General features: G+C 44.9%; 1 protein-coding gene across 1 annotated transcript in view; it reads left to right on the plus strand.

Moving 5' to 3' along the window:
* The window catches only part of Plxna2 (plexin A2), a 194,212-nt gene that overhangs the window by 13,963 nt on the left and 164,919 nt on the right, over positions 1–15,330 (plus strand). The window contains exon 2 of the mRNA XM_021173227.2: positions 10,268–11,529. Coding sequence (XP_021028886.1) covers positions 10,342–11,529 — 1,188 coding nt within the window. The 5' untranslated portion in view covers positions 10,268–10,341. The remainder of the gene's footprint in view (positions 1–10,267; positions 11,530–15,330) is intronic.

The raw sequence follows: 15,330 nt of genomic DNA on the forward strand, positions 1-15,330 counted from the left end.
AAATCACTATTACAGAGGTAGGTAGTAATGGCAGGAGGAAAAAAAAAGAGACAGCAGGAGGGGCAGGATCTTAGGCATCCAGGGGTTGGAGCCTTTCTGAGCAAAAATAGGGAGCTATGCCAAGTATTTCCACAGTGAGTCCTTCATTTTGCCCATGTACCTGGCAGCATGAGCCAAGGGCTATAAGAGATAGGACCACTTGCAGCATGTGTGACTCTGAGTCTTAGCTGCAGGTAGGTTTCAATAGAGTCTGTCACAAATGAAGGCCTGAGTGGTAATGATATGACTATTATACAAATGCTATCCCAGGAGATAAGGCCACCTTTCTGGATTTGGGGAGCTGTAGCAGGTAGGTTTCAATAGAGTCTGTCACAAATGAAGGCCTGAGTGGTAATGATATGACTATTATACAAATGCTATCCCAGGAGATAAGGCCACCTTTCTGGATTTGGGGAGCTGTAGCAGGTAGGTTTCAATAGAGTCTGTCACAAATGAAGGCCTGAGTGGTAATGATATGACTATTATACAAATGCTATCCCAGGAGATAAGGCCACCTTTCTGGATTTGGAGAGCTGTAGCTTCTGGATATGGACGGACACCCTACATCAGCAATAATGATAGCCACTGTTCCTAACATAAGGCAGAAGCATCACGGATGGAACAGGCTTCCTTTTCTTGGAACTCATCAGGCCTGAGGCCATAAAGGGCAGAATGAATGGTCTGTAAGAAGAAGCAGGAAGTCTCTCACCTGATCTGGAAAGGCGGGGTAGAATAGGTAGCAAGATTATGCTTTTAGAAGAAAAAGCGGTGGCAGACTTTGGGGTCATATCCAGTCTTGTAGTCAATGGAGAGTGGAGTGGAGGGTGAAGTGATAGCCTAGTACCCTGGCTTTTTCTTTCCTGACCTTTTGTTTCTCCTCTCTCCTGCTGGTGTGGACTAAAATTATGTCATTCATTCTCAGAAAACATTATGTTTAATGGCAGCACAACATAGTATTATGTAGAATAACTGCAATTTGTTTCATCACCGAAATAGGAGATTTTTAACCCTGCTTTCCTGCTCCATTTCATTCCTGCAAGAGATGCAGGGTTTCCCTGTAAGGTAGAGAAGGGCAAGAAGAAAACGTTCTCTCACTCTCCACTAGATCAAATGGAGTTGCCCTGAAAGGTGACTGCCTATCCTCAAGGCTTTCGCTATAGAACACTCCAGACCCTACCTGTAACTGAGGTTAGCCCCAGTCCAATCCTGCCACCTCACTACAATAAATGAACCCTTAGGGTAAGTTTAAAGAGGACCGTATAGCCTCCAATGAAATGCTCACCGGGTTTTACTTAATGTTCTGGTGAATTTTACCAGACTTGTAATAAGAGGGTTTGACTGAAAGTAAATTTTAGAAATGTAGTCCACTTGGAATACTGGAGGAATCACATTGGCCATGTAAAGCTCTGTCTCCTAGCTGAGGATACCACCCAAGTTTCTCTCTTGGCTTCTTAACTCAGCTACTTCATTTGCTAATTGTGGACTATCCATGAACCTTAAGATAGTAAGGCTCTCAGTAGTACAGGAAAATAGCTGGTAACTAATAAAGAATAGCAGCAGTGGACACTCTTTCTTGGTTTTATTTCTATGGTTATCCTACTCATGGTCCTTAGGATCTGATGTCTCCTAACATGAATTTGACCTATCAAGAGTATAGTCGCATGCTTATACTTTATTCCCTTTGGAAAGAGACTGAGAATTGCTTTTCCTGTGCTTTAGCCTAGTAATGCTTACCAGAGCAGCACTCCACTGCAAAGGTGATGCCAAGAGAGCCCTACTTAGGATGAAGGGAGCAATAGGCCACCTTTTGTGGTCACCCTTAGTCCAGAGGATGGGTGTACTCCCAGAAGCAGTTTCTGTAGCTTTAGAACATGCTAATGCACCCAGATTCTTTCCAGCTAGACAAGAGATTCCCATAGCAAAGCAGACTTTTCCCTGTCCTTTCCCCAAAGGGGGTTGAAGAGGGCATAGCCCCATGAAGGGGGGCAGGTTGGGTGGCAGGAAAGGCAGCTGCTTGAAATTGATTGCTCCTATAGTTTAGTTAATACCATGTAGCTCTCTCAGCTCTGCCCTGGTGGCGACCTTTAGATAATAAAGGGAATTCTGGGAGATTTCTGACAGGCTCATGACATATGGGGCAGGTCTGCAAGGTCAGGCAGTGTATCTCCCTTCCCCTGGCCCAGGGTAATGAATCTTGTTTTGACTTTGCAAACCTATCCCAGCCAGTACCCCAGAAAGAAACAGAAGCCCTTCCTCCCAACCCCTCAAATGAGTGCACATTTTGGGACCCTTCATAAGTCAGAGAGACAACTCTAAACTTTGATAGCCTATGCAAGGAAAAGACAGACAGTGGATGTTTTGCTAAGGCCCCAGGGGAGCTGATGTGATTTCCAGGACTCAACCAGAACCCTCAGAGAAACCTGGGAATGAAAGCAACAGAAACCCCTCCCTGCTGTGATGGCCAGTGGTCCTGGGACAGGATCCACAGTTGAGAAAGAACTGGGATGGGAATGAACAGCAGTTATATCCTGGGAGTCCCTGTGTGTCCCGTCATATTCTGGGGGCTGGCAAGTAACAATAGCACTGTCTAGATAGGAGAGGAGGGTGGGAGCAGGAGAGGTCCAGGAAGGAAAGCCTACTCCAGCAAAAGAGCACATATTAGCAAATCCTGGAATTCATCCCAAAGTCTGCTGCAGAGCAGTGGGTCTTTCATACACTGCTTAGGGCAGGTGGGAGGAAAGACATAGTTTGCTACTTAAAGATCTCTGGAACACTTGTTCAGCATTGTGTATCACTGTATTTTCTACCCCTAATCACACACACATAGACACACACACATACACACACACACACACACACACACATACACACACACACACACACACACACACACANACACACACAGAGAGAGAGAGAGAGAGAGAGAGAGAGAGAGAGAGAGAGAGAGAGAGAGAGAGAGGAGAGAGACAGACAGAGACAGAGAGGGAGAGAAACATAAAAAATTAAGATTCCTAGGCCAAGAAGTTCAAATCCATGACTCTTCCCTGCTAAGAGTTCGCTTTTTCTGCTGTAGCAAAGATTCCCAGGCTGCTGGTGGAATCAATGATAGATATGTTTTGGAGTGTTCTAAAAACTGGAGGTTCTAGCTTTCCGAGGTGTTGCTCTCAGGGACTATGAAGGAAGACGGTGGTCCAGGCCTCTCTTGTCAGTGCAAAGACAATATCTTCTCCTTAAATATCTCTGAGTTGTCCTTCCATGTATGCCTATTATCTGTGTCTACATTCCCCTCCCCACTTTCTATGACATTTTTCTTTTATGTGCATTGTTTTGCCTGCATGTGTGCCTGAGTGAAGGTGTCAGATACCCTAGAACTAGAGTTGCAAATGGTTGTAAGCTACCATATGGGTGCTGGGAATTGAAGCCTGGTCCTCTGGAAAAGCAGGTAGTGCTCTTAACTGCTGAGCCATCTCTCCAGCCCCTATATTTCCCTTTCAGTGGATATAGTAGTCATATTGATTGGAGCCTATCTTCATAACATTATATTGACCTGACTAGTGAAGTGAGGTCCCTTTATTCAAATACATTTAGAAGTCTTTGATACATTCTAAAGTTTTTGAGGTTAGGACCTCAATGTGCAAATATTGGCTAAAAAGATATAATTGGGCCATGACCCATTATCCAATCCTTCTGGATTAAGCTGAGGTCCCATGATAGTGCCTTGTTCAGCCTCTCTCCAGTGTCAGAGAAGCATAGTTTGATGGAATCCAGGGTATTTTGAAAGACCAGAGCAGGACACCATGCTGGACGAGCGACCCACTGTTGCTTTCTGCCTTGCCTCTAGTTTTTTGGCTATGAGGACTAGATCTAGTTTAACCCCCACTCCATCTTTGAAAATAAAACTGAGGTTCTATCTTCCTATAGAGAAAGGTAAATAAAGGCTGAGTGGTTACTGTTACCCAAAGTTGTCTAAAAATACACAGGAGGGGCTACAAAACCACTCAGGCTACTTTCTTAGCATATATGAAGAAAGCAGAGCCTTGATTTCCTCCCCCACCCCGCCTTCTCCTCTCCTCCCTGCTCTGGACCAGGACTAGCCACTTAGCTTCGAATAACACTGGAGTCTCTGAGGAAAATGACATTCCAGTAACGAAGCACATGCAGCTGGTACAGCAGTGACATCTAAATTGTTCCTTTGGTCCTGTTATTTTCTATAGGAAATTCTCCCTCTCCCCTCTTCCCTCCCCCTCTGCCTTTAAATCTCGTGCATAAAATACGCTAATAACAATCTTGGTGTCTCTGTGTGAGTGACAGCTGAAATAAGAAAAAGACTAATCGTACCTCCTGCAGTCCTGTCACTAGGAGATTCATTGAGCCTTCTCCCCACCCCATCACATTCCCTCTCCCCTCCCCCATTCTCTCTTTCTCCATGTTCCCTTCTCAATGAGAATCATGGTCATTTGAATAATAATATTATAGACTCCATCAGGGTGACAGTAGGGGAAAAATCAGTTCAAACCCATGATTATTCCTTCAATCTAATAATTATTTAAATACCAGATAACTTCTTTCACTCTAATTGAGGCCTTTCAGCCATCAGTGTCCCCAGGGCCTTTGCAGTCACCCTCTTGCTCACCTTGTGTTACCTACCAACAAGCCAGGACTAGCTCTGAGGTTGGTGCTGGAATGTGAGCTTGGCCCACTAAGACAGAGGCCATCCTTCTATCCTTCCATTATACTTCAGGTGAAAAAAACAAAACCAAGGAAAGATTGGGTAAGCTGTGCATCAAAATCTGTGGTTTAGATATTTCTTCCTCCTGGATTTTAGTTCATTGAAACCTGAGGCCTTCTGACATCACAGGTCCAAAGCCCTGCCTCTAGCTATCCCTTGCCAGTCCTCTAAGATACCCTACTTTAAAAATCTCCCCAATCTCTTTTACCCCAGGGATGGGTTGTCTCTAGACGAGATCTCTCTTGATATCTTATCTCAACCAAGTGTGGTGGCACACTCCTTTGATCCAGAAGCAGGCAGATCCCTTTGAGTCCAGGCCAACTTTGTCTATGTAGTGAGTTCCAGAACACCCAGGAATATGTAGGAAGACCCCATCTCAAACAAAAAACAAGAATATCTTGAGTCTCCTTTACTGCAGGTCTAACTCTGTTGGAAGAGGAAGGTTTTTTGGTTTTTTTGTTTTGTTTTGTTTTGTTTTTTTGTTTTTCCTGCTGAGAGTAAATATGACCCAGCTGTGAAATTACGTACAACTTAAAGAGGCAGGACATTGAGGACATGAGAGTTCCTAAGACAGAAACTAGATGCCATTCCTGGTTATGACTTTTGCCTGGCCATGACTCGACTAGAGCAGGTCAGAGGAAGCTGCTGCCCAGAACTAGAAAGGGACCATTCTGATTATATCTTTTGGACTCCTTCCCCTTGGATCCTGAACTTTCGGCTTTTGGGGGGATCTGTCCCCAGCATCAGCTCTTGGTCCAAGTCTCCCACCACATTCTCGTTTGCCATGTGCTGAATCCAACAATGGAGATACCTTCTGTCCTCTAGACAGTACAGCCTCCAGGCAGAATATAACCAGCTCCCGGGACTCACATTGAGGGAAGAAATGTTAACTTTGTGTTACAAAGAAACCTGTCCCTGATTAAGATTTTTGCATCACTCTGGACAAGTAAATTTTTTCCTATAGAGTTTTGCTTTTTCATTTGAAGACAGATGTATATGGAAGATTAGAGTAACCTTAAAATGTCCTTTAATGCCCATCCTGAAACAAAGCTCTCAAAGTCCAGCTGACTGAAAAAGAGACCTGGAAAGGGGACAGATTATCCTCTGCCATGAAAAGGAGGAGCAGGGAGTCCCTAAGCTACAGATGTGTCCTGCCCTCTTTCCCCCCCACTCCTCAGGGTTCTGCTGTGTGCACCATTTATGATATTCAGTAGAGCATTGGTCAACATAGGCATCATTACTGCCGTGTTGAGGGAGAACACTGCATTGTGCTGGAAAGTGGCAATGACGGCAGTGATGGAAAGGGTGGGGATGGTGAACTCTATCAGCACTGTGATGGTGGTGGAGGTGACATTGATGGAGAGAGTGGGAACTATCAGTACCTATCAGTACCATGGTAATGCTGGGGGCCACAATGGTGACAAGGAAAACAATGATAGAGAGGGTGAGGATGCTGGTGCTACCCGCAGGTACTGTGGCATGATATCTAGCATGCACTTAGACTCCATTATGAAGTTCTATACAACCATAACTCCTGCTGCTACCACCTGCTCTGGGGTAAGGGAGGTTAATGACAACCTGCGGGCATGTGCACCTAGGCCTTCTGGGAGGGCAACAATGGTGGGAGGAGGTAATCCTGAATTGAGCTGAGCTGGAAATGCCTCACCTTCGATTCCTTCCTGGATTGCCACTGACTTTATGCCAGCTGGTCAGGAAGGTATCAGATGCCTTAGGTGGCTGTCACCAGCACCTGCTGCCTGGATCCTAATCAGGGAGATTGTGTCATCAGACCTGCAGATAAAATATTTAGTGGCACTTGCTTTTCCCAGAAGCAAGTGTGAACTCTGCTTGGTATCAGTGTCCATGAGGAAGATGTTGGTGACTCAGAAGTCTAGGATAGAATGTCCCTGCTTGAGAACTGGGGAGGGGGAAGAAGAAAAATGATAGAAGAGAAAGATCCCAGCATATGACAACTGACTTCATGAACTGAACACACAGAGAAGATGTGATGAAAGAGGAAAGTTTTATTAAAAGAAAGCTCTTGTTTGGCACTAGTGGAAAATCGGGGCTAAGAGAAAGTACTAACTGTACAGTGTCACAGGCTTCAACCAAACTGAGGACAGAGTATCTGTTCTGAGACCAGTAGTATGGTAGAGGACAGCAAGGAGCTGGAAATATGAGTTTGTAGTAAAGGCCATGACCCCCTGAGTACATGACATGGTCAGAGCTGTGCTGAGAACTTTGTAACAGTGATGTCAACCTTGCATGGTAGGTCCCAGGACTAAGCGCATTTCAGATAGGTGGAAAGACAGCATACCAGAGTAGCCTTGTGCCCTGACCAGGTACACACAGTTGAAGGTCTGCTTCAAGCCAAATATCTGAGTTCTTCATCGCAGTGATTAACCATACCACATTGCTGCTTTTCACTGCACAGTGGTAGCTGCCTTCCTTACCCTGCGTTCACCAGGGGAGACTGAACTTTGACCACTGAATTCTGCTTTAGAGCAATGCCATCATCCATCTTGGCACATAAATCTGTGACACTCAATATATCAAATCTTTCCATCCTTTACCACAGCAGACAGTTTCTCCTCTGGACTCCAGCTGCTGGGGTGGTAGCCCCTGGGCCTGGGGATGAATTTCCCAACTAGTCACCAGGACCATGTAGTTAGGTAAGAAGAAAACAGTCTGCTATAGAGGTGTTCTGAAAAACCTTTCCTGATCAGCCACCCAATAGTACAGAAGGAATGTGATAGCTATTTAACCCAGAGTCCAAGAACTGAAGGACATGGGCCTCAAGGCATCATTTCATCTGGAATGAGGACCCTTACAGACAGGCTGGTTATGACAGCTCAGTTAACAGACTCAGGAAAATAGTAGGCCAGTCCATACCTATTATACAATTTGTATTTGATATACAGTGGACCACGACTCCTGAATTCTCTACACTTCTTCCTCCTCTGTGGCTGCAGGCCTTCAAGTCATCAGCCCTGTTTTTCCACTCTGAATCCAGCTTCCAGCAGCCTCCCTGTTGTCTTCAGAGAGGCTGCACTGAGACTATAATATGACATAGAAAACCATCCTAGGTCTTTTATTTTCCTCTGCCACTGACCTTACAACTAAGCTTTGCCACAGGGCCAGGGGAATCAGAGCTCCCCACATAAAGTCCACCCATGGAAAGGAAAAACATAAGCAAGAAGAGAAGTCAGGAATTCCAGTGCCATTTCCCATCAGGGGTCTTTATGATAATGTAACAGGTACCTGTGATGGTGTGACTGCAGTACCATATTGACTTTCATGACAGCCAGAGAGCTAGATACTACCGCTATCTTATTATCTCCTTCTAGCAGAAAAAGAAATGGGACTTGACCAGTCTGAAGTCCCAGATTTGTTTCAAAGGCCACATGCTACTAAACTTTATCATGGAAGAGGGAAGTGAGATGGTTAACTGTGTCTTCAGATGCTGGTCTATACTCTCAGGACTCCTCATGTGCATGAGTCAGACATGAATGTGGATGTGTATGGTGGGAAGGCAGGAATGTGCAATGCATAAACTCAGTGCCAGTGTGCTTCAGAGAGTACTTTTGTCCTGCAAGCACCCACACCTGGCATGGTGACAGGCAGCCTCCTCTTCAAAGCTTCTCTTGGATGGACAATCTGCTCTCATGCTGCATCCTTCATCTGAAGCCACCTTTGTGGCAGCAGGGGAGCCTACCTGTGGCCTCATCTTCTAGAAAAGAGCATGCAGTGTGGCCTCCTTCAATTCCCCATTTAGCTGGAGAATTTGAGGATTCTGTTATTTCCTTTCTGCAGCTCCTCTTGAGGAATTTACGTCCTGCTACCGGCCTCAGGACATAGCTAAAAATAACCACTTTTCAAACTGAAAGCTGGGTAAGTTAGGAGCCTTTGCTCCTAGGGCCGGAAGGGCTGTGTCAGAGTGGCTAAGGTCAGCCCCAGCCTGCACTGCCTTCCTCTTTCCAAGGAAGCCTGGGACCACACAAATTACCTCTAGAACACTAGCACAATACCCCTGAAGGAAGAGTCAGGTGGGACCACCCTGGCACAATGGTGGCTGCAGACCTATGCTACAGAGTGGAGGAGTGGGGAGGAGAATCTCTAAATATACAAGGAAAAACCTAGTAATGGTGATGTCAGACTAGTTATAACCCAGTCCAGCCAGACTGGGGAGTTGAGGGAACAGGCAGGCAGGCCAACCTCTGCTAAGCTACCTGGGAGCAAATTCTCCTTCCTAGCTGGAGTGTTTCCATTCCTGGCGTCAGTACACCCAGAGTTCTGTCAGTACTTGTCAGCAAGATTGCCCAGGCACTCTATTCAGCTTAAGAAAAGCTCTCTTAGTTAAATGATTGCTGCCTCTTTTGGTGCAGCTTCCAGGCCACTACTGTTCATCCTAAAAGTCAGGGGAAGCAAGACAGTCCAAAGATTGCTGGGCTTCCTGACCCTCATCCCCTTGCCTAGCATCCCCCCTTGCTGGTCTTAGTGGATATCCTCAGGGGTCCTTTCTGCTCTCTGGCAACTTCTTGGAATGCAGACAAGATAAAAGCATTCAAGAGTGGAGACAGAGCTTTGTGATCAAGGCCCAGGGCTAAATTCACAGATGATGGAACAGCCAGACTTTCCCAGCAGTGACCAGATAAAACTGACCTTCAGACTTCTTTTCCTCTACTGATGACCAAGTATTTCTCACCAGAATTCCTGCCTCAGGTAGTGCTGCTGGGCTCCACCAACAATCCAGGCTTTTAGAAAGAATGAAGGTTCCTGTTGTCCTGCCTGAAGAGAAAAAGGCCAAGGAGTTATTAGATCTCAGCTACTCTTCTCCTATGAGGCAGATGGCTATGTCCGTCACAGAGGGATAGCATCACCTGCCATTTCAGGAGATTTTCAGGCTCTGGGATAGTAGGTTTAAGAATCTAGTCTTTTACAAATATATTTTTCATAATAATTTTATAACAGGTAAAGACCAGGACACTTTCTTTAGGGAATAACGAGGGACATCAGTAGAGGTGACCAACATGTTTCCCTCTCTATGTATATCAGAGCATGAGAAAGTATAGAATCTCAGAAGTGTGAGGTGAAGGGATTCTGAGATAAGGAGAAATGTTATTGGCATATCAGACTGGAATAGAGGGTACCTTAAAGTAAGTGTATGAGGAAGATATTTCAGTCCTGCACTGGTATGGACTGGCTGAGTGAAACCCAGTCTTTTAACCTCTCTGAGAGAGAAAACCAATGTCTTGAGAGACCTGAAATGAAGAGGCTTTCTACAGTGTAAATAAAGCATACAAACAAAAGCGTATTATACAGCATAATGGCTAAAGACCAATGATAATGGGATTCCCTTAGCAACCCTGGGGGGTGGGAATGTTAAAAATAGAAAAACTGAAATGTAGCAAAAGAAACTCATAGCAGCAGCTGGGTTTGAGAATCCCGGTAAAACAATACTGTTCATATAGAATTTACTTTTGGTCTTCCATTTTTCAGAACCATGTGAGAGCTGATCTTGAAAAGTGGAGTAATACACAGAGGAGCTGTCCCCCAGCCTCACCCCTCTAGGGATGGAGCAGAGGAGGTTCTATCTGCGGGCCATGCAGGCTGACAACCTGTCTGTGGTTCTGCTCTCAGTGGCCTGGCTCCTGCTAGCTCGTGGGACCACAGGTATGCCTCAGTACAGCACTTTCCACTCTGAGAATCGTGACTGGACTTTCAACCATTTGACTGTACACCGAAGAACAGGGGCTGTGTATGTGGGGGCTATCAATCGTGTCTACAAGTTGACTGGCAACCTCACCATCCAGGTGGCTCACAAGACAGGGCCAGAAGAGGACAACAAGGCTTGCTACCCACCCCTCATTGTACAGCCCTGCAGTGAAGTGCTTACACTCACCAACAATGTCAACAAACTACTGATCATTGACTACTCTGAGAATCGCCTGCTGGCCTGCGGAAGCCTCTACCAGGGTGTTTGCAAGCTCCTGCGACTAGATGACCTCTTCATCCTGGTGGAGCCATCCCACAAGAAGGAACACTACTTATCCAGTGTCAATAAGACAGGCACCATGTATGGTGTGATTGTGCGCTCTGAGGGGGAAGATGGCAAGCTTTTTATCGGCACTGCTGTGGATGGCAAGCAGGATTACTTCCCTACTCTGTCCAGCCGCAAGCTGCCCCGTGACCCTGAGTCTTCAGCAATGCTGGACTATGAGCTCCACAGTGATTTTGTCTCCTCCCTCATCAAGATTCCCTCTGACACCCTAGCCCTGGTCTCCCACTTCGACATATTCTACATCTATGGCTTTGCCAGTGGGGGGTTTGTCTACTTTCTCACTGTCCAGCCAGAGACCCCTGACGGCATGGCCATCAATTCAGCTGGAGACCTCTTCTATACCTCAAGAATTGTGCGGCTTTGCAAGGATGACCCCAAGTTCCACTCCTATGTGTCCCTGCCTTTTGGCTGCACACGTGCTGGGGTGGAATATCGCCTTCTGCAGGCAGCTTACCTTGCAAAGCCAGGGGAAGCTCTAGCTCAGGCCTTCAACATCAGCAGCGACGAAGATGTCCTGTTTGCCATCTTCTCCAAGGGGCAGAAGCAGTACCACCACCCCCCTGATGACTCTGCCCTCTGTGCCTTCCCCATCCGGGCCATCAACTTGCAAATCAAGGAGCGGTTGCAGTCCTGCTACCACGGAGAGGGCAACTTGGAGCTCAACTGGCTGCTGGGAAAGGATGTGCAGTGCACCAAGGCGGTAAGGAAACACCATGTGCTTTGTTCCCAATGTCTCCGTTCCTCTGCACCTTCAGTTTCTGGGCCTGTAAGGGCCTGGGATAGATAAGAAAGGGTTTCAGGCAATCAGATGATAACTACTGAGTATACAGACTCTTGCCTATATCAGATTCTTGGGATGAGTTTGCTGGTTCTTTAAATCAATACTAATGCATACCCTGTATGCTTACAGTGCACCAGACACTGCTCTTGGTGCCTGCTGGGCCACACGACTAAGCTGCATGTTCTACATGAGCTTACCTACTAGTGAGGCAAGACACATAAAACAGCTTAGCTGGATGTGGTGGTGCACACTTGGAATCTTGGCACTTGGAAGAAATAGAAGCAGGAGGTGTCCACGGTCATTCCTTTGCTACATCATGAGTTCAAGGCTGACCTGGCTAGATGAGATGCTTCCAGACACATAAAATAATACTGCCTCCCAAATGCCAAATTTTCTTTAAAGGAAAATAAAACAGAGCAGGGATCAGCCATAGAGAATTGAGACAGTAGTATGTTGAGCAATGGTTAAATAAGGGAAAGGTGTTTCAGAGAGAGGCAGCAAGTGCAAAGAACTTTGAACATGCCTGAATATCAGATAAATGTCAAGAAATCCCCACTGCTTGATCCAAGCATATGAGAAAGGGTACCACAGCATACTTGATAAGAACTTAAGCTTTAACATCTAATCAATTAGATTAAAAATAAGTTCTTCCACCTGTATCCTATGTGTCCTTGAGCAAGTTATGTGCTTTATTTGAGTTTTGAGTTTTTCTTCATTAAAATAGAAATAATGTTATTTTCTTTTTTATTATGAGAATCATGTTATCAATAATTTATTAAAATAAAATGCTTGGCACACATTAATCATTCAATAAAAGAGCAGTTAGGATTACCACTGCTAATCATAGTAAAGAAGGACTAGTTATTTGCCTAGTTTATCTTACTTTCATAAAATGGGGGAGTCTGGATTTAGGTATCTCTTGTTTGCTTTATAGCACTATAGTTCTATGAACAAGGACCCTCTACAAACAAAAGAAGTGGAGTGGAAATGAAAGGGTTAACCCCTTGCAGCATCCACTCTGGTTCCCATGGCCCAGAGCAGGCCTTGTCAGGAGGAAACTGCTGATTCCTGCTTGCCTTTCTGCCAAAATTAAAAGGAAGAGGACACTGCTCTGCTCCAGTGGTGGTACAGAGAGACAAGTCCTGGCTAGTAGTCATGGGACTCAGAAATACTGAGTGATGACTAGAAGGACAAATGCTTTGTAGCAGTGGTTCTCAACCTTCCTAATGCTGTAACTCTTTAATACAGCTCCTCATGTTGTAGTGACCACCAACCATAAAATTATTTTGTTTCTACTTCATAGCTGTAATTTTGCTACTGTTACAAATTGTAATGTAAATATCTAACATGCAGTATATCTGATTTGTAACTCCAAAGGGGCTATGACCTACATGTTGAGAACTACTGCCTTATAGGAAAGAACTCTTTTTCCTGTCATCCCTTGGGGTAATACCATTTCAAGCACCAAAATAATAGGATGTACAAAATGTTGGTACCTCCCTGGATACCTATAGTAAAAGGACCCCAGAGGTAGAAACTAAAGATGCTTTAGTGACTTTTGAGAAATTTAAAAATCAATGAGAAGCCATGGCCCCAAACTTTAACATAGTTTGTGGACTAACATGGAATTCTCGGGTATAAGATTTGAATATTGCTTCCACAAAAAGCATGAGAAAGCTACCCAACACTCCAAGCATATCAGTTACATGTGAATGGCTCACTAGTTATCATACCTTTTGTAGATAGAAAAATCAAAGCCTCATTGGTTAATAAACTGCTTCAATTCATATGACTGAACTAGAAATCAGAAAAACCCACAGTTGACAGCAAGAGCTTTTCACTTCTGCCATCGTGTCTCAGAAACTGGTTTAGGTTACAACTCTGTAGGTCTCCCAGCCTCTGGAAAAGTAGTGGGAAACACTGAAACCATGAAAGCAAACTATAAAGTCTTTTGACAAAGACCTGACTCAACTCTTATTTTATAGATGGAAAAAACTAAGGCCCAGTGATGGCATGTAACAATAAAGATATGCAGCTAATATGGTAAGGACAGGGCTAAAATTAAGCTTACCTAACTACTTACAGGACAAGGGTGAGAAAGAGACAGCTAGGGCAGAGAACAGTGACTAGTATCTGCCTGTTTGGCACTGCCCAGTAGCATCCAGGAAAATAATAAGCAGCTGACTTCATACAACAGAGGAAGAAGAGAGCCCTGGTCTACAGCACTTGGCAATTCCCATGGTATAAACACTGCCATCACACATAGACGTCTCTCACGAGCTGGCACTAGGATACCATGGCTTCTTCCCTTCCAAGCTACAGTGTGGAATCTCTGCCACCAGAATTCATAGTCATTCTTACTCTAAATCTTGGTGTTCTTTCCTGTGAGTGCTTATGCTTGTGTTTAGAACCAGCATTCTTGTCAGTAGTAGGGGTAGCAGCTGTCCACAAGTACCAAGATCACAGAGACATGTCCTGGTTCCTCTCAGAACTGAGGCGGGAACACAAGACTGAGAAAAAAAATGTATGCTAGTTTATTAACCAATTTTTCTGAGGAAATGAAGCATCAGATTTCTCCTCCCCAAAGAAGATATTAAAAAAAAAAAAATCAAGGTTGAAGGAAGCTTCTGTTCTGCTCACAGCTATATCTTTTGTTTCCTGGAAGCTTTTTCCAGACCAGGATGCAACAACTCCCATAGCACTCAGGGTCTTTTCTGGTCCAGAATCTGTAGCCTTAACTGCAAGATTTCATGCTGGACAGTTAGCTGGCATGTCTTGGAGCATCAAGGCACAGTCTCATGCTAGGCTCTATGCAACCCTTATCCTTAAAAGTCATGCAGTTCCCTCCCATCTATTTTCTCCCCACTCAGAGACAGGGAATGAGGGAATAAGGGAGGGAGAGAGAGACTGGCTGGACCTACTGTGGTCTTTTGAAACTTGAAAGCCCACCCCCGGTGATATACCTCCTCCAGTGCCACACTTACTAATCCTTCCTGAACAGTTCACCAACTAGGAACCAAACATCCAAGTATGTGGTATGTGTGTGTGTGGGGGGGTGGAGATTCACATTCAAAGTACAACACTATCCATCCAATTCTTCCCTTGACAGCTCCAAAAGAGGATGTTGTGGACCACAGTGGACTCAGTCAGGACACAGGGTGGGAATGAGTCTTTTCATTCTCTGCACAGCAAGTTTTCTCACTTATTCAAGACAGCCTTCTTTCAAAGTGACTCAGATCCTCCTTGCCCACCTCTAATCCCTTCATATAAGATATGATATAAGAGGAAATCTCTTCGAACACCTATAATGTGCAAGGGATAGTGACACATATCAATAAAAGTCTTTTACATACACTGTTTCATTTAATCCTCTATAGTTCTTTCCAAAGTGGTAGGGAATATATCATTCCAAATGAAAAATCTAATATAGATTAGAGTTTCCATCACAGCTTGGTGGTACAGGCCTGTAATCTCAGCTACTGGGGAGGCTAACTCAAGAGGATTACATGTTCAAGCTCTGCCTGGGCCATTTAGTGAGACCTGTCTCAAAATAAAAGTTTTTTAAAAGTACTGAGGAAATAGCTTGGTGACAGAGGACTTGTCTAGCATTCAAAAGACCCCAGAATCACCCCCCTCCAGAACTACAGAGATGGAAGGAAGAAAGGAAGGAAGGGAGGGAGGGAGGGAGGGAGGGAGGGAGGAAGGAAGAGAAGAGAAGAG

This window comes from Mus caroli, chromosome 1, assembly GCF_900094665.2.
Source record: "Mus caroli chromosome 1, CAROLI_EIJ_v1.1, whole genome shotgun sequence".
Taxonomy (NCBI): Eukaryota; Metazoa; Chordata; class Mammalia; order Rodentia; family Muridae; genus Mus; species Mus caroli.